Source organism: Odontesthes bonariensis, chromosome 19 (genome assembly GCF_027942865.1).
Source record: "Odontesthes bonariensis isolate fOdoBon6 chromosome 19, fOdoBon6.hap1, whole genome shotgun sequence".
Classification (NCBI taxonomy): Eukaryota; Metazoa; Chordata; class Actinopteri; order Atheriniformes; family Atherinopsidae; genus Odontesthes; species Odontesthes bonariensis.
Window position 1 is genome coordinate 23,688,659 of NC_134524.1, and position 26,413 is coordinate 23,715,071.

Genomic DNA, 26,413 nt, shown 5'->3' on the forward strand with positions numbered 1-26,413 from the left:
TCATAGGGACTGAGTTCAAGCCTTTTCCAGGTTCCACTCAATTTTTCTCAGTCTTCAAAGTTTGAAACCAACAAGTCGGAGACTTTATTGGGATACAGACCATGAGACACAACACCAAGCAGCTGAACAAAGCAAAAACAATTGATGAGCAAAGCTGCTTCACAGGAAACATGTTGGAAGACTAAACGATAGTGTCTGTGGTCATCAGTCTCAGGTAAAAAGTGCCAAGAAAGCAGCACAAAGCAGCAGAGACATCGCTCAGAGGGGCAATAAACTGCTTTGGGACTCGGAGATCATATGTTCAAGTCCTGTGAGAGCTACTCAAAGAGTTTAAATGTCTCCAGCTTTTAGAGGCCAAAGCAAAGAGTGAAAAGCTTTAAGGTGTAAAGTTTCAATCTCTGATTTAATGGCTCAAACTGGTACTGAGCAGCTTTTAGTTTGTCAGGATGAGGGATGAAAGCTCCTAAAGAAATAAAGTCTGCAGTTCAGCATCCCAACAGCAGAATGGAAGCAGCTCAGAAAGGAGGCTGAAGCTGTGATTGGGCGCTTCAGGCAGATGCAGAGCAGCTTCTGGAAGCAGAGGGAGGGGCTTCAGCTCCTGTGGATGCTGATGGCTGTTAGGAAAGGAAGGACAGGTTGTTCAGCTCAGAGCAGGCTGGGGTTTATCAAGCCAAAATGAAAAGAGAAACTTTAGGATTCAACCCTTCAGTGTGGAGTTGAACAGCTCAGGCTGTCGGCTGAAAGCTCTGAGCCTCCGAGAACGTGGAAACTACGACCAGACCACTTTTAAAGTTCAACAACACTGCTCACAAGGAGCAGCTCAGGATGATGGGACGCTGCCTGGGGTTGGACTCATCACGGGTTCAGTTCCCTCAGATGCTCTGAGTCACAGCTGTCTTTCAGCTCACAGCCCAAGCCGTGCGCCCAGATGCTCAGTTATACATCAGTTAAAGGCAGATGATTTATCTGATCTGATTATTTACAACATGTTCATTCAGCTTTGGACATATTTGTGGAATTAATGGTTTATGGCTTGTATCTTTAAAAACTTTGCCCCCTGGTGTGTGAAGAGAAGAAGAAACCACAGGGACCCACACAGGAAGAGGGCGGGCTTTATTTGGGGCTTCAACAACAAGCTCAAACTGGCCAAATGAGTGAGAGACACAACGATGGAAACAAGTGTTCAGCAGCTGCTCTGTAAGTAGAGAAGCTGTGTTTTTCTGCTTTAGCTGAAATCCTTTAACTTTTCCTGCTCTGTGGAGAACTTCTGATAGTGGAGGGAACATTAAAACAGCTCAGGCTGAGGTCGGATGGAAAACACATGATGATGAGCTGCTTCAGGAGGAACTTTACACAACTAAGAGCGTACAGAAACTAAGTGAAAAGAATGCAAAATAAATGCTCAGTTTGATCCAAACTCCTGCAGCTGAGCGTGTAAAGAATAAACGGTGTGAGTGGTATGTGGGGGGGGGCAGCAGGGCTTTACCACTGCTCGCCCCACCTTGTTTCAGCTCAGGTGTTTTCTGCTAAAGTCGACAGCAGGAAATGTTTGAGGAAATCTAAGAGACAGTGGTGTCAGATAGAGATGGGCTTTAGGCCACGCCCACACAGAACCTCATCAGAAAGTAGAAATGGACTGTTCTTGTACAGCACTTTTCTGATCTTAATGACCACTCAAAGCTTCAACACTACATGCCACATTCAGCCACACTCACACAGCACGTCTTAGTCTGTAACTAAAGGCTTTCTACTCAGTCACACACATTCATACACCCATGGATGCGTCGCTAGGCAACGTGGGGTTCAGCGTCTTCCACCTGTGGCCGGGGAAGCCGGAGTGGAACCACCAACCTCCCCATTGGCGCCTGCTCTTGCTCCTGGGCTCCAGCTGCTCTTTCTCTGCATATCAGAGAACAGCACAACCTACTGTGGTTGGTATGTTACAGTTCTGTGTGTGATGCCATGGAATATGTTTCCATGCTGTTCCTGTTCATGAGTTCAGGTAAGAGGCTGCCCACATGAGTCCCACTACTTTGGTCTTTTCTCCACAGCATCAGCAGTTAGAGTTAGTTTTGTTATTGAGTGGCTAACATTTCAGATAAAGGACATAACAGCAGTATTTACTGCACATGGAGCAGCTTCACATCAGCACAGAAAGATGTTTGTATTCATCACTGGTTTGATCTGAGCCCTGCGTTTCTCAGGTTGTCGGGTTTATGGAGTTAAATGACTTTATTTGTCTGATTCAAACCAACCCGAGTCTCATTTCTCACCCCTCGGGTGTGTCCCAGTTTCCCTTTCCTGGGAGGTGAGCTTTCACAATCTGGTGCTGCATCACGTTACGGATTCTATTTGTGTTGTGAATGATGGCATCACGGTTTACACTGAGAGCCAACAGGACAGCAGCTCTGTTGTTTAGAGCCGTGAGACGGTTGTTGGACACTTCTTGCTCTCTTAGATATATTTGGACAATGGGAGCAGTTCCTCTGTAGCAGTCAACCAAAAACTGTCCAAAGGTGGATGAGCAAAGCGTCCTGTAGCTTTAGACCTCGGTCTCCTCTTAGTTCAGTTAGCTCCTCCCAGCTGAGCTGTTAGGATCCGTAACCCAGTCGAGGCTTTTTCAGGTGCTCACCTGTTATCTATTATCCCCCAAAGTGCTGCAACACTTCCTTTCAGTCATTTCAGAGGGGGAACATGTCCAGGTTGGCCCGTTCCAGGTGTTGTTTCCAGAGGTGCATCTTTGGGCAGAATCCATTGTCGGTGCTTGTGAGCGGGTTTTCATGTCGGTGTTCAGTTCATTCAGATGCTCTAAAACTCCGTCATCAATATGTCTGAAACTGTGTTCTCTGACGGAGGAACTTTAGCTGCTTGTTAAGCAGCGTTAGGCCCGAGCATCTCATTACAAAGGCTCTGCAGGCAGGTAGTATTCACGCCTCTGCTCCTGTGTGGCTGTTTTTATTTGCTTTGAGTTCAGCTTCCACGTAGCAAACATTCAGAGAAACCTCAGAGGTTTTTCTCATGAAAGTTGCCTGTTTCTCAGCGTGTTGATGCAGGCAAACTAAATACTTGGTGTTCTTGTTCTGGAGTGACGGATGTTTAGTTTGGAGATGAAGTTTGAGCTGGTTTGGGACCACGTTAGACGGTTTATTTCCACACAACAAGCAAATGTTACTGTATTGCCTAAAGTTGTATTCTGAACTCTGACAGAATAGTCCTGTGGAGTTAGAAAGTGTGCATGTGAAAGCACAGCTGCAGCTTCCTCCTGCAGTCTGTTCTCTGATGCTGAGACTTCTCTCTGCACAGAGCTCTGCTGTGGTTGCTGATAGTGTGACAGCAGATCTGTTTTACACCCTGTGCTCAAAGCTGTTCTCTTGTAGAAACAGAAGCTGAAGCTTCGTGGTCGTCCACTCTCCGCTTTCAGGCTGATTCTCACCATCTATATTTGGTTATTTACTGCTCTCAGCAGAGGTGTTAAGAAGAGGAGCAAACAGTGCAAAAGTGTTGCTGTTTGTCACGTCTTCTTCATCCCGCTACAGGAGGAAAATCTAATGTTTTCCCCAGCAGCAGTGATGTTAAAGTTTTACCTGCAGGGATATAATCTGGATGTATTTCATGTTGCAGAAAGCCATCCAGCTGCAGTCTACTCTGCAGTCAGGACAGACCACCTCACTTCTGGACAAACAGTCATCAGCTCCAACAGGACCAGAGGTACAGCTGCTCTTTATTCCCAACTTTGGACAGAAGCAGGTCAGCTGTTCCCCCTGCTTCCAGCCTCTATGCTCAGATAACCCAACCTGACTCCAGCTCTGCATTCAGTTTGGGTCCTGTGCAGTGTGCTGGCAGCACTTATTGATCTCATATCTAAGTATATGTGTCTCCATGATCTCCGTGTGTATCAGCTGCTAAAACTCTGAATGGGTTATCTCTATGCTTTGGAACATTTGTACTCTTTCATCCGGCTGAAGCCCTTTTCACTGGGGAACTGAGGCCGTTCTATAAGCTTCCAAAGTGCTTTTAGGCCTTTAACACGCTGCAGGTGCAGGTCCACCTCTGCCTCTGCAGCAGCACAGAGTAAAGCTGCAGCTGCTTCAGTTCACTGTTACAAACAGCTGCTTTGCTGGGGCACTTCTTCTCTTCAGGAGGCAGAAACACACACTCCCAGCAGACTCTGGGAGCTTCTGTGCTGCTCTTCCTTCTGCTTCTTAAACTGGAGCAGCTGACTGCCTTCACTGACTCTGAAGAAGTGTCTCACCAATCCTTTCTCCTGGAGTTGTGTTTCCTGCAGCTGGAACTGTGTGTGTTTGTTTTCAGAGTCTCCAGCAGAGCCAGATGTCCTCTACTCTTCACTGAGGTAGTCCACCAGTCCAACCACTGATGGCCAGCAGCCTCTCACTGAACCAGTTTACATTCACTTTTTAAACATTTTGATTTCTTTGATATTTTCATAAACAACAAATATGCCAATCTGGCCTCATGAATGTATGTCTGACAGAATTAAAGACAAATGAATGTCTTCAGTGTCTTTCCTGTTATTTATGTTCACGATTCCCTCGAGAGCAGCTGAGATCTGAACCTGGAGAAGTTTTTATTCCATAGATTTGTTTTAGTTGAAATATCAAGAAATGAAATATTTTCTCATGTAAATCAGGAGCCGTATAAACCAGAAATGTTCCATGAAGTTTGTGTTTTAACTCCATCTGTTTTAATACAGAATACACGTTTATTAATAATAATAATAATAAATATTTTGGACACTCAAAGATGCTTAACACCTGCAAAAAAAATATATTAAAAAAAGGTTTCTAGCTACCTTTGATGGAGCAAGAGATTCAGTTTGGATGCAGATGCTGCGGTGATGAAAATACTGGTGTTAGCAGCAGTTTAGTGTCACTAAAGACAACTTTTAACAGCAGAATGAGAATTTTCTGTCTTAGCAACAAAAATCTGAGAAAATGTCAGAGAAAATACAGAAAAAGCGGAATGCTGTGGATTTAAAGATGGAAACATTTTGCTGTGCTTCCTTTCACTTCCCGTTGGACGCTGAAGACGACGCACTCAGCTTTTCACCAGACAACATGGCCTCGGTGGTGTGGTGGTCAGCAGCAGTGAAGACCAGATGAAGCCTCATGAAGCTTTGAGTTGTTCACAAATGAGCTTCATGGCGCTTCAGTTGCTCAACTGCGCCATCATGTGGGCAATAAATGTAAAGCAGCTGGTGCCGTCCACCATTATAATAATAATTAAAATAATTTTATTTATAATATTTAATATATATGTTATTCATTCTGTGTTCTTCCCTATGGGATTAATAAAGTATTTATTTTCTGTTTCACACAATTATTATTGTTGTTATCCCTGTTGGGATCATTATTACAGCTGCTGCTGCTCTCTGGATCTCTCAGAGACACAAGAAGAAGAAATCAGACTCTCCTCCTGATGAAGCAGCTGTCCAACAGCTGCTCTGACTCAGAGCTCTGATACTGGCTATGTTGGAAACTGCATACTTCTCCTACTTCTCATACTAACTGTTTGAGTTAGTATGCGAGTTTGAGTAAGCAGAAGTTCCCGGATGTATGCTAGATTCTCTGAAATGTTTTGTTTTTTTATTATACAATATGTTACAGTTACATTTTATACACCACCCCTTTTACCGTGAAGACAATAAATGCTATTCTTTCAATCTTGCATGACGTGCACGCCGTGAATTAGAAAACACGATATCATTACATCCACATTGCTTCGTTATCTCAAGCCCCGCAAAAAAAATAAATAAATAAAAATAATAATAAAATAAAAAAAATAGAAAAAATAAAACTCCCCAAGCTTTAATGTATAGTTACTTCTTGGTCTGACCACTCCCGAAATATGCCCAATTTAAAACAAACAAAAATAAATAAATAAATAAGATATCTGCCTCAAAATACATTCAGAAGTAGCATTTACCTAAATCAGAAAAGTATGACGATTTAGTGTATACCAACTACAAAAATGTCTTATATACAGTTAGTATTCTGCACAGAGTTGGGTCCCAGCACATACTTTTAGTTTTCCTCTGCAGCTCTCAAAGAGTGCAAACATTTGAGGCCAAATTTTGTAGAATAAGTCTGGCGACATTCTAGAAAACCCAATCAATCTAGAAGGAGCAGTAAGCTCACATCTTATCTGGTGTCGCCTGTGTGTGCTCGGAGTCCAGCTGCTTGTCCTGGTTCAGGACTATTCGTTTAAAAATAAAAAAATACAAACATACTTTTACAAGTGGAATGAATATGTTTGAAGCTGCATGGAAAAGTCAAGGAGTGTTTGGGTTAATTATGAGATTATGCTGTCGTCAAATGAGGTACAAAATATCACCAGACTTATCATTTATCAGCTGTCAATGTCCATGGATCCATTTCTGCTGATCCCTCATAGATACACATCCATCGTGTTGAGAATCATGTGACGAGAGAGAGGGCAGTTCTGTTAGGCTGCCTCATAAGGATGTCTATACAGTCTCTACACAGTCAGAGGTGTCTGCATGACAACAGCACCCCCCCCCCCCCCCAAAACCGGCCACCATGCCCCATAGGGCGCGATCGGGGGCTACTCCCCTCCCCCACTAGGTAATGGAACCGATCAAAGGAGCCCAGAGAGAATGATCTAATTTGGAAGAAGAGGCTGTCTCAAGACTGATATGATCCAACAAAAGGTCTCTATATTGGTTAATGCAAAGAATTTTTTTATTTTTCCAATTTAAAAGTATAGTTTTCTTTGCAATACATAAGGCAGTGCAAATCATGTGTCTCAAAGGTCATGTCATCTATATGGGCTAGTAAGCAAACTGATGGAGAGGGTGGTATTTTACATTTCAGACACTTTGACAAGTCTTCACATATCAGGTGCCAGAACCTCTGGACAGGTGGACAGAACCAAATTGCATGGATGTAATTATCAGGTATATTGCCTGTACATTGCGAGCAAGTGCTAGATGATGCAAAACCCATCCTGAACTTCCGTTGACCTCTATAGTGTACTCTGTGAAGAATTTTATATTGTATCAATTGTAAATTAGGATTTCTAAGCATTTTAAAAGTTCCTAAACATATCTGGGACCAAAGGTTTTGGTCAAAGTTGACTGACAGATCCGTCTCCCATTTCACAATGGGAAGGGATATTGACTCGTCTATGTTAGACTATGCCCTGTAGATTTTTGACAGTAATTTGGGAGGTTGAAGATTAAGGAACTCTAATACCCTTGATGGTATTTAGTATATTTAGTATATAGTTTTATTGAACTTAAATTTATGTTTTATTATAGATTTAATTTGTTGATATTCCAAAAATTTAGTCTTGTCCATCCCATATTGTATTATTAATCTGTTAAATGGAATGAAGTCTATCTCTTCATATATGTGTTCCAGGTATTTGATTCCTTTACACCCCCAACCCGGAAAGTTTATCATATTATTATGTTGTAGGATGTCAGGGTTGTTCCAGATGGGTGTACATTTGCATTGGATTAGTGAAGACTGTATCATTTTAAGAAACTCCCACCATTATGTCAGAGAGGAGCGCATTATATTATGCATTATTTAACCTACTATGTTTGTAATGAAGGTAATGTTCATTACTGACTTTGGGTCACATGAGTAATGTGTAAATAACGAGGCACAAACAAATTGTCATGTTTTATTGAATATGTATATTGACAACATGTGGGTGTGCAGGTCCTGTGTTGCCCTCAGCAGGGAAGGAGGGGGGACCAGGCCTGTAAAAGGGAAACATCCAGTTTGTTAGTAGCCTGAAGGCTCTGATAAGTATACATTTAGCTGACGGATGTGAAACTGTGAATATGCTGTCTTGTAATTGAAATGTGTGTAAGTCACTCACCTATGTCTCCTCTCCAGGGTGCTCGGGCAAAAGAGTCCCTGCAGCAGTCTGCAGCATTTGTACGATCTGGGTCATACCATGTGCTGATTGGTGTAGGGGGGAGTGCACCAGAATCAATGATAGGAAGTATAATTGATTGATTTAGTACTATGGTTTCAATATACTAGGACGTATAATTGATTGTTTTTTATAATAGAGGGAAATGTATTCTATGTAAAACAACAAACAGCAACTTGGTAAGAATTCTAGTATTGTCCTAAAAACAATGATTATACCAACTGTGTTGATGTTGATGTTGATCGTGATGATGTGTTCTCTAAATAATTTGAAGTTTTTTCACAGCAAAATAAGGAGATGGTACTGGATTTCTCATTAAGGCTGCACAGCAGTTCGATGACTATTCTGGTTCCTAAAAGCAAGGGTTACACCAACTGGCCAGTTGTTTTGTTTTGGTTTATGTTTATTTTATGATTTTTTATTTGATTTTCATTTATTTTCTTTATTTTGGTTTTGTTTTGTTTTGGGGTACATATGAAAAATAAATAAATAAAGAATTGGGCATTAAAATTGAACCTTTCAAACAGAGAGGCCCTAAGTATAAAAATACAGTGCAAATGACATTTTGCACTACTGCGCTGCGAGATTTGCTAACATTATTCCACAGAATCAGAACCACTACAGGACGTACGGCCGGTGGACTCATAAGCTTGAGTTCTGGGAGGCTTTGCCCATCATGCCAAGATGATGGTGGAGAACTACACAACAAAATTATCCCAAAAGAAAATTAGTTAGGGAGGGGATGCTGAATATCCCTCAAGGAAGCAATGTACTGGTGACCTCTCCTTCCAAGATTAGTTCCGGATCAGAATGCTGAACATACGTTCAGCCAAGAGGAAAACCGAGCATCGACAGGATTGGACCACAGGAGACAACACGACTCGTCATGTGGTCATCTAAGAAAGATATATCATTTAGAAAGTTAAACATAATTGTTCAAGAGGCTATTATACTCATATAGTCGGGCCTTGGTTAAATTTATATTTGTTGTGTTTCATTTTTAAAGTGTTTAGCTAATTCCTCTTAAAGGTTGATAATGAATCATTTTTAGAATGTCAATTGCCAGTGGGGTGACTCGGCTGTTTGGAGCGGGACCTTAGACTTAGAATGGTAATAGGTTGGTCGGTCGCCAAATGCAACTAGGGGCCATAGGTGAATTTTTCCCGGTTCAGCCATCGGGTTTTCACTCCTATTCGCTGCAAACGGTGGACGAGCCTGCTGGTAATGTTAATTGCCTCATGCAATGTTTGAGTGTCAGTAGTATAGAAATGATGTGAAAATTTTTGATTAATCAGTGTTCTGTTGTTATGGTACTTATGAGGGAGCAAGGCCTTGCTAACCACATAAGGTTTTAGGCCATAATGAACAAAGATTCCACACGGAGGATGGGTTCGGGGCCACATACACACAATACATATAGCAAATTATTATTTTCTACATATAATCCATTAAGAAATGTGCTCATTTGCGGAGTTATTATCAGTTGAGTGGGGAAGGTTTTAAACTTACTAGAAAAGAGTCTCTATTTCTAGAATCTTGATTAATACTCCTGATATAGAAGGTTTTGCTAAAGCATCAGATTTTTTTCTAAATGTGCTCATTTGCAGAGTTATAATCAGTGACTTATGAAGGTCTTAACCCTCTCGGAAAGAGTTTCTGTTCCGAGTAAAATGATGGAATAGTCCTGACTTGAAAGTGTAGCTTAAGCATTAGAATTATGTTTACTATTTCCATGCCTGTGCAATGAAGACTTGCTTGCTGCTTTAATTGCAATGATGAACAGCTTACACATAAGCTTACATAATGATACAAGAAGTCACATCAAAAGGGGGATGACAGACGTCTCCTAACTGGTTGTGCTACATCTCAAAAGGTAAGTGGCTCTTGCAGTTTGGGGGGTGGCTGCTAAAGTCTTGCTACTGCTAATACAGATGTGACACAATACAGAATATTACATTCCTACCTCAGTTATTTGACTGAATTAGTTGAAATGATAAAATCACTTCAAAAGGGGGATTGTTAAAATTGGCTTTGTTCTTAGACATTATGAATGAAATAAGTCTCAGTACTTTTCCATATGACCTAAAGTGATCCAGGAGTAGAAAGACAAAACAATTAGGAAAGCCTGGGAAAGCAAGGGCAGATTCACACACACACATTGTTTTGGGCTGATCCAGAGAATATGACGAAGCATGTTGAACCAACTGACAGACTTCCTGCGGGAGCTCTTTCCCACTGAGCCCAGCGCTGATATGCTTTGACGTGTGACTACAAATAAACTCTTCATTTTCACTTGAAATACTCCGGTCCGTTCTTGAGCTTCCTACTAAAAGAACCGTATCTAACAATATTAAGAACCTAATTTTCTATTTTGGTTTTAATATATTGGCTTGTTTTGCCTGAGTTGGACCTGTTTGTTTGTTTTACCAGTATGCAGCCATATTACTCACGCAATATGCACAGCTCTCGTGAGATCTCAGCAGCTCATCTCACCCTCCCTCCCTCCCTCTGAAATGTTGGGTATGCATCATGAGGTTACTACTCATACTCAAACTACCCAAAATGCAACGTAACGTGACGTCGCCGATCGTCATTTCCTGTCAAAACGGCAGTTTCAAGCTAGCTACAACGAGGGTAGGTTCACTTCCTGTTTTCAAAACAAAAGCACCAATTGTATGGTAATGGCTTTCCCTATGATAAAAGGCAACGGGTATTTTATTTTGTGAAAATAACCGGAAGTGCGTTGCTCACTACGGCTAGCTTTAGTAGCGCCGAATTTGTGGGAACAAAATTGTAAACAGCCGGTATTTTGTCAGGTTTTCAACACGTTGGGGATCTAAACGACTACTTTCTCACCTGAAAATGTTTCAAATGTTGCTAAAGTTTACAGAGTTTAGAGCTTAAGGGAAATCAGCTTCAGGCCGGCTGATTTCGGCTCGGGCAGATTCCACTTTAATTTAAAGTCATTTTCCTCCGTAACAGCTCCATCATGTAGACAGTCCAACCCTTTTTATCCAGAGCCCCATTTATTTGTTCAATTGCAAATAAATAATTGGATTAAAAATTCACTGTATTGTGTAGATCAGAAATGATCCACTTTTAAGACCAGGCTTAAAACTTTCCTTTTTTATAAAGCTTATAGTTAGGTCTGTTGAATCTGATAGTGTGTCTGCTAGTGTGTCTTGTCCTGCCTCCACCTCTGGCACCCTCTATACTTTCATTACCCCCTACCCGAACCAGGGTTTGAATCCCATTCCCGCCTATCTTACCTCTTTTATTTCTACCCCTACCCGAACCAGGGTTTGCATCCCCACCCCGCTGTGACTGGTGTGCAGTTGGTGAGAGTGAGTTGTATGGCTTTGTTTTTGCTGGTATTTTTAGTGATTATAGGACTGTTTAGGTGAGTTTGTCTGCTGAATCTGCTAGTGTGTCTTGTCCTGCCTCCACCTCTGGCACCTTCTATACTTTCATTACCCCCTACCCGAACCAGGGTTTGAATCCCATTCCCGCTTATCTTACCTCTTTTATTTCTCCCCCTACCCGAACCAGGGTTTGCATCCCCACCCCGCTGTGACTGGTGTGCAGTTGGTGAGAGGCTGAGGTAGCTTGTGGCTGTAAAAGATGGTTCTATATATGGATCCATATAGGGAGTATAGGGAATTACTCACTGAGTCTGGTCCTTTATTTTATTATTTATTTTTTCGTTAGCACAAGTTTCTTGTGTTTACCTTGAATAGGGATGGCTCAGGTGATCCTGAAACATCCCATAGTTAAGCTGCTATAGGCCTAGACTGCTGGGGGGCCTCATCTGTCACACCTTTCCTCACTTTACTCTCTTTATGTATATGTGACATTATTGTGGTCATTAACTCGTGTTTCCCTGTTCCAACAGATATCCTTTGAATGGTGTTACAGTGCCGCCGCCGCCGCGCCCCCCCCCCCCCCCCCCCCCCCCCCCCCCCCCTTTCTGTCTTCTCAAACCCCAGCTGGTCGAGGCGGATGGCCACCCTTCCTGAGTCTGGTTGTGCCAGAGGTTTCTTCCTGTTAAAAGGGAGTCGTTTCTCTCCACAGTCGCCTCAGGCACGCCGCTCAGGCCGGGAGATTGGACCGAAAAAAAAAAAGTTTTCAGTGCAATCTGTTGGTTTTCTTAGCTAGGAAATTGTTTTTGAATTGGCTCTATATGAACGAATTAGATTATTTTATGAATTATGATTATTATTAATTAATTAAATTCCAATTGGCTTGAATTGGACTTACTATCTAAGTGCCTTGAGATGACATTTGTTGTATTTGGCGCTATATAAATAAAAATGAATTGAATTGAATTGAATTGATTCAGCTGAACTCCAACACAAACAGCTGACAGCTACAGAAGATCCCGTCTGAGAAAAGCAGATGTATTTCAGTTCTATACTGATTTATTTATGCTTTAGATGCAGGTTTTATGATAATAACATGTTTTCATCTGGGTGCTTTCATCCTTTTACAAACTTTTGTAAACAGCAACATGCAAAGAGCTTGTGGGCTCTCAGAGTCGTTATAAATGACAAAATGAAATGAGTTTTAATGGACTTCTGAACACTCTGAGGGCTTATGAAGGTGTCCCTTTAGAGGTGGACATCCTTTAATCATTTTAAACGCAGGTTAAACAGTCATAAAAATAACCTTTTGTCTGTTCCTCCACACTTGACCTCATTGATAAACGCTGCGGGGTTAAAGAAAGATGAAATTCATTTATAATACAGCTGTGATGTGGCTCTGCAGCTCTGACTCGACAGATGTTTTAAAGATACTCCATAAAAAGTGAGTCAGGGGCTTTGGATAATTCAGCGTATACAGGTCACCGTCAGGAGTTATTAAAGATCCGATCATGATCAGGGCCTGTGGTTCCACATGATAAAGAAAAAGATAAAAAAAACCTTTACGGATGCTGTCAGAGGCTCCTCACACATTAAATCAGTGAGTTTGGCAGCACGACGACAGAAGAATGTTACTTTAAAATGTGTGGGACAGACTCATGGTCACGATGATGCTCGGCTGTGCTGGTGCTGTGGTTTCTGGGCCTCAGGTGGAGCTAGGAATAAAAGTCCACATGAAAAGGTGGTTATTTCAGGCTCTGTCTTGTGACTCTCTGCATAGGGACAGCCACCCCTCACCTCCATAACACATCTGATGTCGATACTCTTTAAGAAAGACACACGTGATGACCACATGCCAATTATCGCTGTGACTGCTCAACCTTAAATGGAAGATGTTTTTGAAGCCTCGAGCCGGATCGTCTCTCCTCTCCAGAGCAGCTGAAGGTCAACAGAACCAGATGGAACCCTGAGGTTCCCAAAGCAGATGCCTCCTCCCCCCGACTACACATCCAGATCCTGTCCATGTAAACCACAAACAGGGTCGGAGACGAGGGGCAGAACTGGTAGAGTCCCCGTAAACCAGAACCACTTCCGAACCAGAATGCAGACACAGCTCTGACTGCGTTGTTCAGTGACTGGATATCCTGTAAAAGTGACTTCTGCGGCACCCCCCACAGACTCCCTGGGGGTCCAGAGTCCAGAAAACACATGTAACACAACCCTAACCCTGGATGGTTAAACTCCCATGATCCCTACAGTAACTATGTGAGGGTAAAGATCTGGGGCCTCATGTACAAAGCGTGCCTACGCACAAAATAGTGGCATACGCACCTTTTCACGTCAACGATCAGATGTATCAAGAACGAAAAGACCGTGGAAATGTGCGGTGCCTCACGGCAGCTTCAGGGCTGGCGTACGCACGTTTCTGCAGCTGTTGATTCTTTGGCGACACTTAGAGGTGATGTTGGGAAACTGTTATAATAAATAAATGTGAAAACAATTTGTCCTCAGGCAGTGATGTGCGCATTTGAGATAGATGAACAATTAATACTGATAAACAATTAATACACCCATGTGTCTCCATTTACACGAGTGGATATAAAAGCAGCGCAAAGTGGTGCAATGCATACCATTAAAAACAATGGCTGCTTTAAAAGCATTAGAAGACTTTGCAAATGGTGCAATTCGAAGAGAGCGTGTGTTCACTACAACAGAGGATTAGCTGGCACATGATGGCAACTGATTACTCATTAGCCGTTTTGAGGGAAATCCTCCTAGAACTGTGCGCAAAGCTGCGGCCGGCGTTGGAGCGCAACACAGCAAGGAGGCATGCGCTGCCTGTGCTCACAGGTGATGTGCACACTGTGGTTCCAAACGGAGCATTCCAGGGGCAGGTGGCCAACCGATTGGGACTGTGCCAGTCTACTCTGAGCCGAGCCATGCCAGCCGTGTGGGACAGAATTATCCGCATCTCAGCCACGTATATCAAATTACCAACAGGCCAACATTAAAGCTCAATTTGAAGCGAGAGCCGATTTTGTAATCGGAGCTATCGACTGCGCACACATTGCTATAAAAGTGCAATCACATGATGAATTTGCATGTTAACAGGAAACATTTTCATTCATATGTGATGCGTAAATGCAATTAACCAACATTGTGGCGAGGTGCCCTGGTTCAACGCACGATTCATACATTCTGAATAACAGCATCGTTGGGAACAGACTACAAGCTGGCACTGTGTGTGATGGTTGGCTTCTTGGTGAGTAACTTTATTCTTGTAATGGTCCTAATATTATTCCTCCGTGACACGAATTGATTATGTGCGCCCCCAGTTTCTATCCCGTCTTCACAGCATAATTATTATATTATATATATTAGTCGGTGGTTAAAGATAGTTTCTTGCTGTTTTTTGCTGGTTAAACTTCAGTTGAAGATCTTTCTAACAAGCCCATGATCGTCTCTGTGGCCATATATTAATAACCCTGTGCGTAAAGTGTGAAATGTCTCAATCAGCCTCACCTTTTCCCCGACGCACTTCTGCACGTTACTGTATGAACATGTTGTTGTGAGTAACACAAAAACATATGTATTTACCTTGGTGGTAATCAGAGTCACCCACAGGTGCAACCACCACCCCATGAGAGAGCAGTGTCACCCATTGTTGCGCCAACTCTCTCACTTCAGAAAGTAGCAACGACATCTCGCTTTCCGTGAAGTTCTTCTTTTTTCCCGTCTTATTCATTCTTTTTTCTTTATTTTCTCATCTTACACAGAGGGGAATCGCAGGTTCAGAGCTCATTTAAATGTGATTTGCGTATTTAAGTAGGGGCGTGGACAGGGAGGAGTCGGGTGCTCCGACATGTGCGCTCAATTCCACGTTGATTGGGATGTACAAACGAAATGTGCTTGGATTGATGCATGCGCACAGATTCATACATCCGACGTTGGAGGGCATTTGGGTTTGAGCGTATGCCATGTTTCAGGAGGAAATCCGTGCAAGTCTTTGTACGAGGACCCTGGTGAGTGTGAAAATGATCCACTGATGGTGGATAAAGCAGTGGGACACATCCAACAGTGGAGCTGCAGCAGAGCTGGAGTCAGGTTGGGTTATCTGAGCATAGAGGCTGGAAGCAGGGTGAACAGCTGACCTGCTTCTGTCCAGAGTTGGGAATAAAGAGCAGCTGTACCTCTGGTCCTGTTGGATCTGATGACTGTTTGTCCAGAAGTGAGGGGTCTGTCCTGACTGCCTGACAACAACAACAGAGATATTCATCAATTCATCATCACAGCTGCAAAGTCATACTGAAAAAAACTTACTTAATGAAAGAGCAGTCAGCTAATGCCTCACAATGCCAAAAATGTTGTAATTTAATCAATTTACCGGAGAAAATACGTCAGAAATACCAAAAATGTATTAAATGTATTACTACTATACGCCTATATAGTATTTTGGTAATGTTTTAAAACCTAACAATCAAAACAACTTTACATAATGTCACCTGACAATAAAAAGTTACCGGACTTTAGTGAAATGATCACGTTAATTACCTCACGTTAGCCTCCGTTACTAAGCTTTCAGTTAGGTCTCTAAATCCATTACATTTTTAACATCAACACCGATATTTCATGCTAACCAAATGTAAAAATAACCATATCTAAGAGTATACTTCTGATAGATAAGGCTTAAAAATGGAAAAAACGTTTAAAATGCTGTTATTTTATTAACTTACCAGTAATTGTTCTTGACGAGTAATTGAGGTTAACGGAGCTGCGTCTCTTGTTTGGAACTGTGGCGTCTCCGTGACCCACGTGACTTCCGCATTCCTTTCTTTCTATAGAAGTCTGTGGAAGTGTCGCCACTCTCTCTCTCTAACCACTCTGCTCTGGATGCGTGATGAACAGTACTTGGTCCTTCGGTGATGACGTTTCAGAAGTACACGAATACGCAAGTACAGACAAGTACGCATATTGAGAAACGGCCCTGGTCTAGTGCGTAACCTTTAAAAATATAACATTTAAAAACGTTTAAAAATATGTGCTTCCAGTACACTCGCTTTTATTTTGAAAGGCTTCGATTCAACTTCCGGTCCCCATGCGCAGGTCTGCAGACAGACTCTCTCGAAGTTATTGGACACGCGCTTCAAGGCGCTGGCATGGTTGCCGCGTCTGTCACGGCGGTGTCTATGGCAAGCCTAAAGTGCCATATTGCGCATCTAAGTACCACGTTAAGATTGATATTCACCCGCTAAAAGCACCCGTTTCCCCGAATTTTCGCCCGCTTTTTACGTCCGCAATGACGCGCGTTGTCTAGGTAACAACGCGCGTAAGGAACGCGCGTGTTGACCTGACAATACGCGCGTTCAAGACGTGCGTTTTCCTAAAGGTAACGACGCACGTAAGGAACGCGCGTGTTGACCTGACAATACGCACGTTCAAGACGTGCGTTTTCCTAAAGGTAACGACGCACATAAGGAACGCGCGTGTTGACCTTCATGATTTGGGATGTCAGGGCAACAGGTCTGTAGTCATTGATGACTGAAGGATGAGTTTTCTTTGGTACCGGAACCAGACAGGATGTTTTCCACAACAGTGGTACCCTCTCTTGGGTCAAGCTAAGGTTGAAAAGGTGTTGCAGAATCCCACAGAGCTGCTCTGCACAGGCCTTCAGGACTCGGGGGCTGACACCATCTGGACCTGCAGCCTTGTTCCGGTTCAGTCTCTCCAACTGCCTCTTCACCTGACTTCTTGAAACAGAAAAGTGGGAGGGGGAGGCAAAGAGGACAGCAGCATCTCCTGATTGGGTTGAAGACAAACTAGTGGAAGCAGAAGAATCCATGACTGAGGTGGAGGTGGAGATGTTACAGGAAAGCTGTGGGTCAGAGGAGGGTGGGATGTCTCTTTGGCTGGGAACAGGAGGTGAGGATGGTGAGCTTGTTCCTGACCTGAACCTGTTGAAGAATGTGTTCAGCTCATTTGCTCTGTCCAGACTTCCATCCATCCGATCCTCCCTCTGCTTGAGGCCTGTGATCTTCTTCATTCCTGACCACACATCTCTGATATTGTTCCTCTGCAGTTTACTCTCAAGCTTCTTTCTATACACCTCCTTGCTCTCTCTGATCTTGACTTTGAGCTGCTTCTGTATACTCCTCAGTAACTCCTTGTCTCGCTCCCTAAAGGCTCTTTTTTTCTTGTTCAATAGTTCCTTTAGCTCACTGGTGATCCAGGGTTTGTTATTAGGGAAGCATCTCACTGTTCTGGTGGGGATGGTGTTGTCCACACAGAAGGTTATATAGTCAGTCACACACTCAGTCATGGCATTAATGTCCTCTCCATGTGGCTTACAAAGAGAAATCCAATCGGTTGCATCAAAACAACCCTGTAAGGCTTCTTCAGCTTCCTGTGACCACTTTCTAACAGTCCTTTTTGTGACAGGTAGTCTCTGGACAAGGGGTTTATATGCCGAACACAGAAAAACAAGGTTGTGATCTGATTTACCCAGGGGAGGTCTTGATTTGGAAATGTATGAATCCTTGACATTTGTGTAAAACAAATCCCATGTCTTGTTTTCTCTGGTAGATCAGCTGACAAACTGTTGAAAAGTTGGCAGTGTAGCAGAGAGTGAGGCATGATGAAAATCACCAGATATTGCCACAAAAGAATTGGGGTGTTGTGTCTGTATCTTAGCAACAACGGAACTGATGACCTGCAGTGTCGGCAACAGCTGAGGGTGGAATGTAAACAGCCACCAAAACAACACTGGCGAACTCTCTTGGCAAATAATATGGACAAAAACTTACTGCCAATAGTTCAATGTCAGGACTGCAGAGACGACTCTTCACAGTAACATGTCCTGGGTGACACCATCTGTTGTTGACAAGCACTGCCAATCCACCCCCTTTCCTTTTCCTGCTACTCTTTAAATCTCAATCTGCTCGTACAGTCAGGAAGCCCGGCAGAGAGACGCTGGAGTCGGGGATATGATCCTGCAGCCATGTCTCAGTAAAACACATAATGCTACATTCCCGATATTCTTGCTGAGTCCTTGTCAAGGCTAGAAGTTCATCCAACTTGTTAGCTAACGATCTTACATTGCCCATGATGAAGGATGGCAGAGATGGTTTGAACTTCTTCTTTCTTTCTCTCCTCTTTGCTCCTGCTCTGCATCCACGACGCCTCCTTTTCAATTCCAGTGGGATTTCTGGCTTCAGTTGTCGAATTATTTCTGCTTTTCCAATGTTAATCAGCTGCTCCCTGTTGTAAACCACCTTGTTGCTATGGTTATGCATCATAACAAAAGAGTAAAATATACAAAAGTATTGGGAAAAATCAATCCAGCTGCACAGCATCCAAGGCAGGAAGGAACAGTTGTCCAAAAAATGCAATTTCTTCCAAGAAAAAACAGGAATGAAATTTAGAAAAAAGAAAAATCTCAATGTGAGGTACAGAGCTACTCCAACGTGCTGCCACCCTCAGCAGTGCATTCTACTAACTAAACATGAACATTTGCGCTTGTAATAAGCTTGTCCCTGTAAGGTCCCTTTTCTTTCGCCTTGTCTTTCTGCATTGCTTTGCTTTCTTTCTTTTTTTATTGTATTCGTCTCTGTCCTGCCGAAATTACAAATGCAGAAAGATATCTGGAATATATTGGCGCGCCTCCATTAAGTTCTGATGGCGTTGCCCCTGGCAACCAATAGCGTCTCCTGCCAACATGGCCGACCGGCCGACCGGAGTCACGTGACTCCTCATTCTCAATAGTCGAAGAAGAAGAAGAAGAAGAAGAAGAAGAAGAAGAAGAAGAAGAAGAAGAAGAAGAAGAAGAAGAAGAAGAAGAAGGTTTGTTTCTCGAACAACGTTAGAACTATGTCGGTCATTGTTGGGGAATAACGTTGAAGACCCTGGTAAGCTCTAAGGTAGCCTAAGTTCATTGTTTTTTCACTCACATTTGTTCATTGGTTTTTCACTCACATTTTTCCTCGATAGAAAAGCATTCTCTTTACATATAACTTAGTTTTAAAGTGTATCACATGCCCTGTACACGTTACATCAGTGGTGTAGCCTGTTTGCTAGCTACTGTATGTTAACTCCGCTAGCATAAACACTAACAAGTTAGCAACTAGGCTACAGTGATAACAATCATGCTAACTCTGTTGGTTTCACAACTTTGTTTACTTGTTTACTACTGTTGGAAGCTTGAATTTTTTTTTTCTTTTTTTCTTTTCTTTTTTTTAAAGAAACGAACTCTGTTTTGAATATAAATTCGCTTTGAAATGGCCATAACTTGTCCAGTTCATGTAGTTTAGTTTACCATGTGGTCCAACCTCAAATTGTGTTTGTAGAACAACTGATATGCCATTAGCTAGTGCTAGTCCAATGGCATTGGTTTTAAACAAAACGAAGGGCATTAGGCGAGGTTGAGAAATAGCCTAGCACTAGACGCCAGGAGAAGTCTTTCTTTTCAATAGGAAACACAATCACGACAGCAACAGCACACGGGATTGATGCTCCCTCCCTAGTCAATTCCTGTAGCTGCTAACTTGAAGAAACAAGTGGCAAAGAAGTGTAGTTGCAGGTAACAGTAGTTAGCCTAGAACTATGCTGTCTCAACCAAAAGAAAATACTTGTGTGACAACAAAAACCCATTGTGTCAGACAAGACGCCAGTAATGCGATTAAAAAAGGTGTAAAGTAGCATTTGCCTAGTCATAATGACAAGGGGGTGGGGGTGGGTGGGGGGGATGTGAGATGATTTCAATAAATTCTGGAAATAAACTACTAAAAAATATGCGCACATATTATACCTAAGTTAAAAATCACACGTACGTTGATGCAAATGTGTTGTCATGTGTCCAGACACTGAAGTCCAGGCACTGAATGGATGGCAATTCATTGTTAAATTGTTACTCAATTTAAACTCAAATTATGACCCTCTACTTTTATGAGAAAGTCTGTAGGTTTGAAGTTAATTAGGGTTTTCAGACGACCCTAGGTACCAAAATTTCCAGTATATAAGGTTCAAATTTGGGAAATGGTCTGATATGAATTGTGTCTTTCACATGTCTAACATGTATCATGCCTTTCACATTTGATATGTTGACATAGTAAAGTTCAGTTATTACTTTCTGTGTATGACTTTCTGCATAACTCAGTTTATCCTTCCCCCAGGTCAACCGCAACCAGCCATCTCCACCCCTCACCTGCTCCACCCCTCACAGCGGCTTTACCTGTGGTATTGTGTAGTGTCGTATTTTGGGTGCAGTCTAGAAATGGATCGTCGTACCTTCATCTTGCGTTGCAGGAACATCCTGGATGATTGCATTCGACGTCTGTTGATGGATGACGTCGTCCAACCTCATGTTCTTCAGTTAACACTGAACCGGCATGAATTCACACAGCCCTATAATATTGTTACCTTATTACATGCCATATTTGCTATCAGAATTGCTGCCAAGTTGAGGGAATGAAGTTGATCTGCACACATTCAGGGCCTGCAGACCCCTGTCTTGGATAGCTATTATAAGACTTTGGATGTAAAAGTTTTCTTTCTTGTAAAGACTCTGCGGGCCGCATGTGGCCCCCAGGTCTTAGTTTGCCCACCTCTGGCCTAGAGTGATCATTTCATTAACTAAAATGACACGTGTGGGCTATCTATCAGCAGGTTCACCACTTCCTGTAGGTCAACTTAGCCAGGTTTATCACTTCACCATGTTCTTGGAATAGCCCCTGATCCCTAGGTTGATTTTGCTCTACTCTACTTCCCCCCCCCCCCCCCCCCCCCCAACAAATACAGTAGTTAAATGTTAGACCACCTCTCTGTTATGTTTTCATTGCAAGTAATTGCCATTGTCTGTATAAGAATCTGTGTGTGTGTGTGTGTGTGTGTGTGTGTGTGCGTGCGCGCGCAGATGGAAGCAGTCATTCCTGTTGTGATTAATGATCTTGATAGTGAGGGACAGTCATCTTCAAGACCCCGGCAGCTCCATGCCTCAGAACATCATGCCCTGCCTCTCCATCCTGAGTGAGCCTCCTGGTCTGCACACAGTGCCGGTAAGGCCACTTTGAAAAGGGCACTGCATTGAATTAATGCAAAAGATGGAGAATAGCCTAACTGCGTAATGGTAAAAATGTGGGTCCCTCTAGAAAAAGGTTGGGAATCACTGACTTAGAGTATATGACAGACTAGCAAAGTTGTCCCCTACTCAATGAAAAAAACAGAATCAATTTATCATTTTCTGCTCAAAAGTTATGGTCAATTCATTATGTCCTGTACGTTTGCAGAAAATTATAGAATCTTTACAGAGTAGAATGTCTTCACTGCCCAATTTGACCTCAAAATCCAGACAGAATGGTCAAAATAAGTTATTTTGGCCACATATCCATGAGACAGAGCTATATATGGTATGTTTCATTATACTTTAGGACAGGTAATACAAATCCTTCTGGAAAAGAAAGTGTTAACCTTTTAGTGACCCCTGAAAATTTACACCTAAAAAACCCAAATATGTACATTTTAACTTTTTTTTTTGTAAACCATCAAAACACCCAACATCAATTTTGATGGTATTTAGTTGATTTATTTGCAAACATAAGTTATTACAAAACATATTGCTTCAGTCATTTTTTTTAGATGTGGTAACTCAATAAAGAAGTGCAATTATCAATCACGAAAAATAACAATCAATAAACATAAGCAGCAATGGACAAAAAGTCAACCATCAACTAAAAAAGTGCTTCTTATTTAGGATGAAAATGCATGTAATGAACAGTCAATCAATAAAATCTAATAATAAATGTAAATTCATCAGTTAAGTGCATTTCCAATAAACAATCAATAGTAAATGAACACTCAATGTCAGATCAATGGTAATGGGAAGTGCCTCCTGTTTTCATGTGCAATAAACAATACTTTCTTGTCAATCACTATAAACAGTACCAAAACGTTCTTCTTATTTATATTTAACAAACAATACAAAAATCTATCAACAGCAACGGTCAATCAACAATCAACTAAGAAAGTGTTTCTAATTTATGATGAACAATCATGTCAATGAACAATTATGACAAGATAAATCAACAAAAATCAAGAAACAAAACTAATCAATTTCTGTGTTCACAATTCATTTTTGTTTTTATTTCTCTTTCTATGTTCATAATTCTTTGTATGCCATACTTTAAAACAATTCTTGTCTTGAGTTATGTGCAAGTAGACCTGGCATTGAGGGGCATCACATTTTGTAACAACCTTGAGTGCTTGTTTGCTGGTGTCATAGCAGACTCTACAATTTCTCTTTGTATCAGAGACAGAAGGAATGTGATCAGAGACAAATTCCCCAGGGTTTTGTACAGAAGCATAAACTGGGGGCTCTCCATACTCCTCAAGGCCAGCCAGCTGCCGGACAAGCTCCTCTCTGAATTCGGTCACAGAATACTTTTGTGGTCGCTTGAGCGCAGCTACATCAGGGTTTGCAGCCCGGTGAATCTGGAACAATATGAAGCTGTTTACGACAGCAATATCCATCATATGGAAGAAGAGAGTCGTCCACCATCGCATGCACTTTCTCAAGGCTGTGCTCTGCCCAATAAGCTGGTCAGACCGGTCAACCCCATTCATGAAAAAATTGTAGTCATGTATAGCCTTGGGTTGTTTCACTCTAATACAATACCACCTGTGTGCAATTTTTTTCTCTCCTTTGCACATGCAGGAACTCATTTGCTGAGTGGATAGATGACAGAAGGGTCACAGGCCTATTGTCCTTCCACTGCAATGCCAAACAACAGTTATCGTGGACCCACCTCATAGCTCCCCTATCTTTCCTTCCCTTTCTTTACCGAGTCAGGGAAACCTTTTCTGTTTTCAGCTGCAGTCCCACAAGAAGGCATCTGGAGCTGAAACAAGTCATTTACTAGTTTTGGTGATGTGTAAAAGTTGTCAAAGTACACATGATACCCCTGGTGTGCAAGAGAGCTGGTGAGTCTCATCACTAAATCATACCCTAAACCATTCTCACTAGGTGCAGCATTAACATTTCGGCCAGTGTAAACGTCAAAGTCATAAGTATAGCCATTCAAACTGTCAGCTAACACCCTGAGCTTAATTCCCCACTTTGTTGGTTTGTTCTTTATATACTGTCGAATACCAGACCTATGTTTTGATTTCACCATTCTTTCATCCACAGCAACATGCTGGAATGGTTGGTAAAGTGCTTTACACGTAACCTTGAAAGTCTCTAACAGGCCAGTGATTTTACGCAGTTTATCACGCTCGTCTTCAGCACCATGATCTACAACATGGAGCATTGCCATCAATGCTTTGAACTGGTCTCTTGACATTATGCTGCGTGCCCACAGGTCATGGTACAGGGTTTTGGTGCTCCAGTATCTGTAAAAAGAACTAAGTGGGACAAGGCCACAAAACATTACAAGGGCCATCAGTCGTGCCAATTCATCTGGACTGGTTTCTTTCCATGTACCATCTGTGCCACCATAATAGGGCTTTCTGAGGATTTCCTCCCAGGCATAAGCATTTGTGTAGGTGCAGATTTGTAGTAGGATGGCATCGGTAAAAAAAAGTTGAAAAAAATCTATGGCTTTGGTCATGGTACCTGGTGTTACTGGTACATCTAGGTGAACACCAGGCTGGCGTACAGGACGGAAAGATGGCAACTGGTTGGGCATGTCTGGATCATCATAGCTAGATGTCTGGACAACAGGTTGATTCACTCGATGTGCAGCTCTCCCTCTCCCTCTCCCTCTCCCTCATCCTCTCCCTTGTCCTCTCCCTGCGCGCGGTCGCTCTGGCATTACTTCTGTTGCCTCCCTTTCAGGTTCAGGCTCAGGCTCATCCTCCTCTGAGTCGGTGGCAGAACCAGGAGAATGTTGAGTTCTAAAAGTTGAGATTAACAAAAAAAAACAATACAAGTTGTTCACAACCTAGCTCAAGGCTAATTCCAGTCAGAAAAGGTTGTAGCAAAAAAGTTGCCACTGTCTACATGTCATTATTTTCTTTCTAGAAGTTGAGATAAAAAAAAAAGTAAGTTGTTCACAACCTAGGTCAAAGCTAAGTTCAGTCAGAAAAGTTGTACTAGAAAGGTTGCTTACTTACTAAATGTCATTAGGCTACTTTCTGTCTAGAAGTTGAGAACAAAAATACAAGTTGTTCAAAACCTAGCTCAAGGCTACTTTCAGTCAGAGAAGGTTGCTACTTACTAGGCATGTCATTACTTTCTTATATGCCATTACTTTCTTATATGCCATTAATTTCTTATAGGGAGCAAAAATAGACATTTCTGGAACTAAACAGAATGAGTAACACTGATATTTATTTATTCCTTCAATCCTATATTCAGCTCTTCATCCAGAACCTGCCCATAGAATATGCTAACAACGCTACAATGTTGGCAAAGGGCTCATTTCACCCCGCGAGAGATAAAGCCCGATAAAAAATAAACAAACACCAGGCAGTGGCAGGCACGATTTATTTTAGTTGTGACAGACAAAAAACACATTATACAAAAGGCACAGTCTACTTTGAGTGTTATCCCTCGAAAATATAATGTTTTATGAAGCTGTAAGTAGTCTAAAATACAATCTTGAGGTTCAAGAACTTTATTTGTTTACTCACGTATCATCGTTGTCGTCGTCGTCATGAAAGTCTTCATTCAGTTCACGGTCCAACTCGTACTCTTCTCCACTAGATATACCCCCTATTTCACTGTCTTCGTCGCTATTGTCATCATTTGTGTGTTGACAACACATTTCTGCCACCTCAGCAGCTGAAAAACGCACTTGAGGATGCCTACGGTCTGACATGTTCATTCAGTGTGCAGCTGCGAAATGAGCCAAACGCGATTCACGCGAGCCTTTCTTAGGGCGGGACGATCACAGGATGTAAAGTGACATGACTCAGCCAATAGGCTATCAAAACGAACTCAACTACTTGACAGTGATTGGCTGGGTGTTGACAACACATCTACATAGTTTTTTTCATCGGTGAGGTTGAATGCGTGATTCGAACACGGCGAAGACGTCATGGTTCGATATCAAACCAAATTTACATGGGCCGTCAACAAAGGGTTAAGTGAACAACTTGGACAAGACTCTGGTTCCTTCCATCATTTAGAAATATTGTAGCTCAAGTTCCTTTTCAGAGTTTCATCATGACAAAAATAATTAGTAAAAGAGCAAAAAGCAAGAGTTTACTGCTTAAAAAGCTGAACGTGTGCAGAACACATCAGAGCACAGTGCTGATAGCCGAGGGCACTAAACACACCCTCAGCGTTCACGTTTGATCTGAGATATTGAGACCTGTGTGGCTCAGTCTGTCCAGGTCCAGTTAGAATATGTTGGTTAGCTTAGAGAAATCTTTTGTCTCTGTCATTGCAGAAAGACACACCAACGTATTCACAAAGGAGAGAAACCTTTCATCTGTGGTCAGTGTGGGGCAGCTTTCACTGAATTAGGTAGTCTAAAGACGCACCAACGTATTCACAAAGGAGAGAAACCTTTCATCTGTGGCCAGTGTGGGGCAGCTTTCACTCAATTATCTCATCTAAAGACACACCAACGTATTCACACAGGAGAGAAACCTTTCAGCTGTGGTCAGTGTGGGGCAGCTTTCACTCAATTAGGTAGTCTAAAGACACACCAACGTATTCACACAGGAGAGAAACCTTTCATCTGTGGGCAGTGTGGGGCAGCTTTCACTGAATTAGGTAGTCTAAAGACACACCAACGTATTCACACAGGAGTGAAACCTTTCATCTGTGGCCAGTGTGGGGCAGCTTTCACTACATTATCTCATCTAAAGAAACACCAACGTATTCACACAGGAGAGAAACCTTTCATCTGTGTTCAGTGTGGGGCAGCTTTCAATCAATTAGGTAGTCTAAAGACGCACCAACGTATTCACAAAGGAGAGAAACCTTTCATCTGTGGCCAGTGTGGGGCAGCTTTCACTCAATTATCTCATCTAAAGACACACCAACGTATTCACACAGGACAGAAACCTTTCAGCTGTGGTCAGTGTGGGGCAGCTTTCACTCAATTAGGTAGTCTAAAGACACACCAACGTATTCACACAGGAGAGAAACCTTTCAGCTGTGGTCAGTGTGGGGCAGCTTTCACTCAATT

At 42.3% G+C, this 26,413-nt stretch overlaps 1 protein-coding gene across 1 annotated transcript in view; it reads left to right on the forward strand.

The window, feature by feature from the left end:
- LOC142368721 (uncharacterized) overlaps positions 1-26,413 on the forward strand; it is a 42,587-nt gene that overhangs the window by 14,678 nt on the left and 1,496 nt on the right. Inside the window, exon 11 of the mRNA XM_075450910.1 lies at positions 25,744-26,163. Coding sequence (XP_075307025.1) covers positions 25,744-26,163 — 420 coding nt within the window. The remainder of the gene's footprint in view (positions 1-25,743; positions 26,164-26,413) is intronic.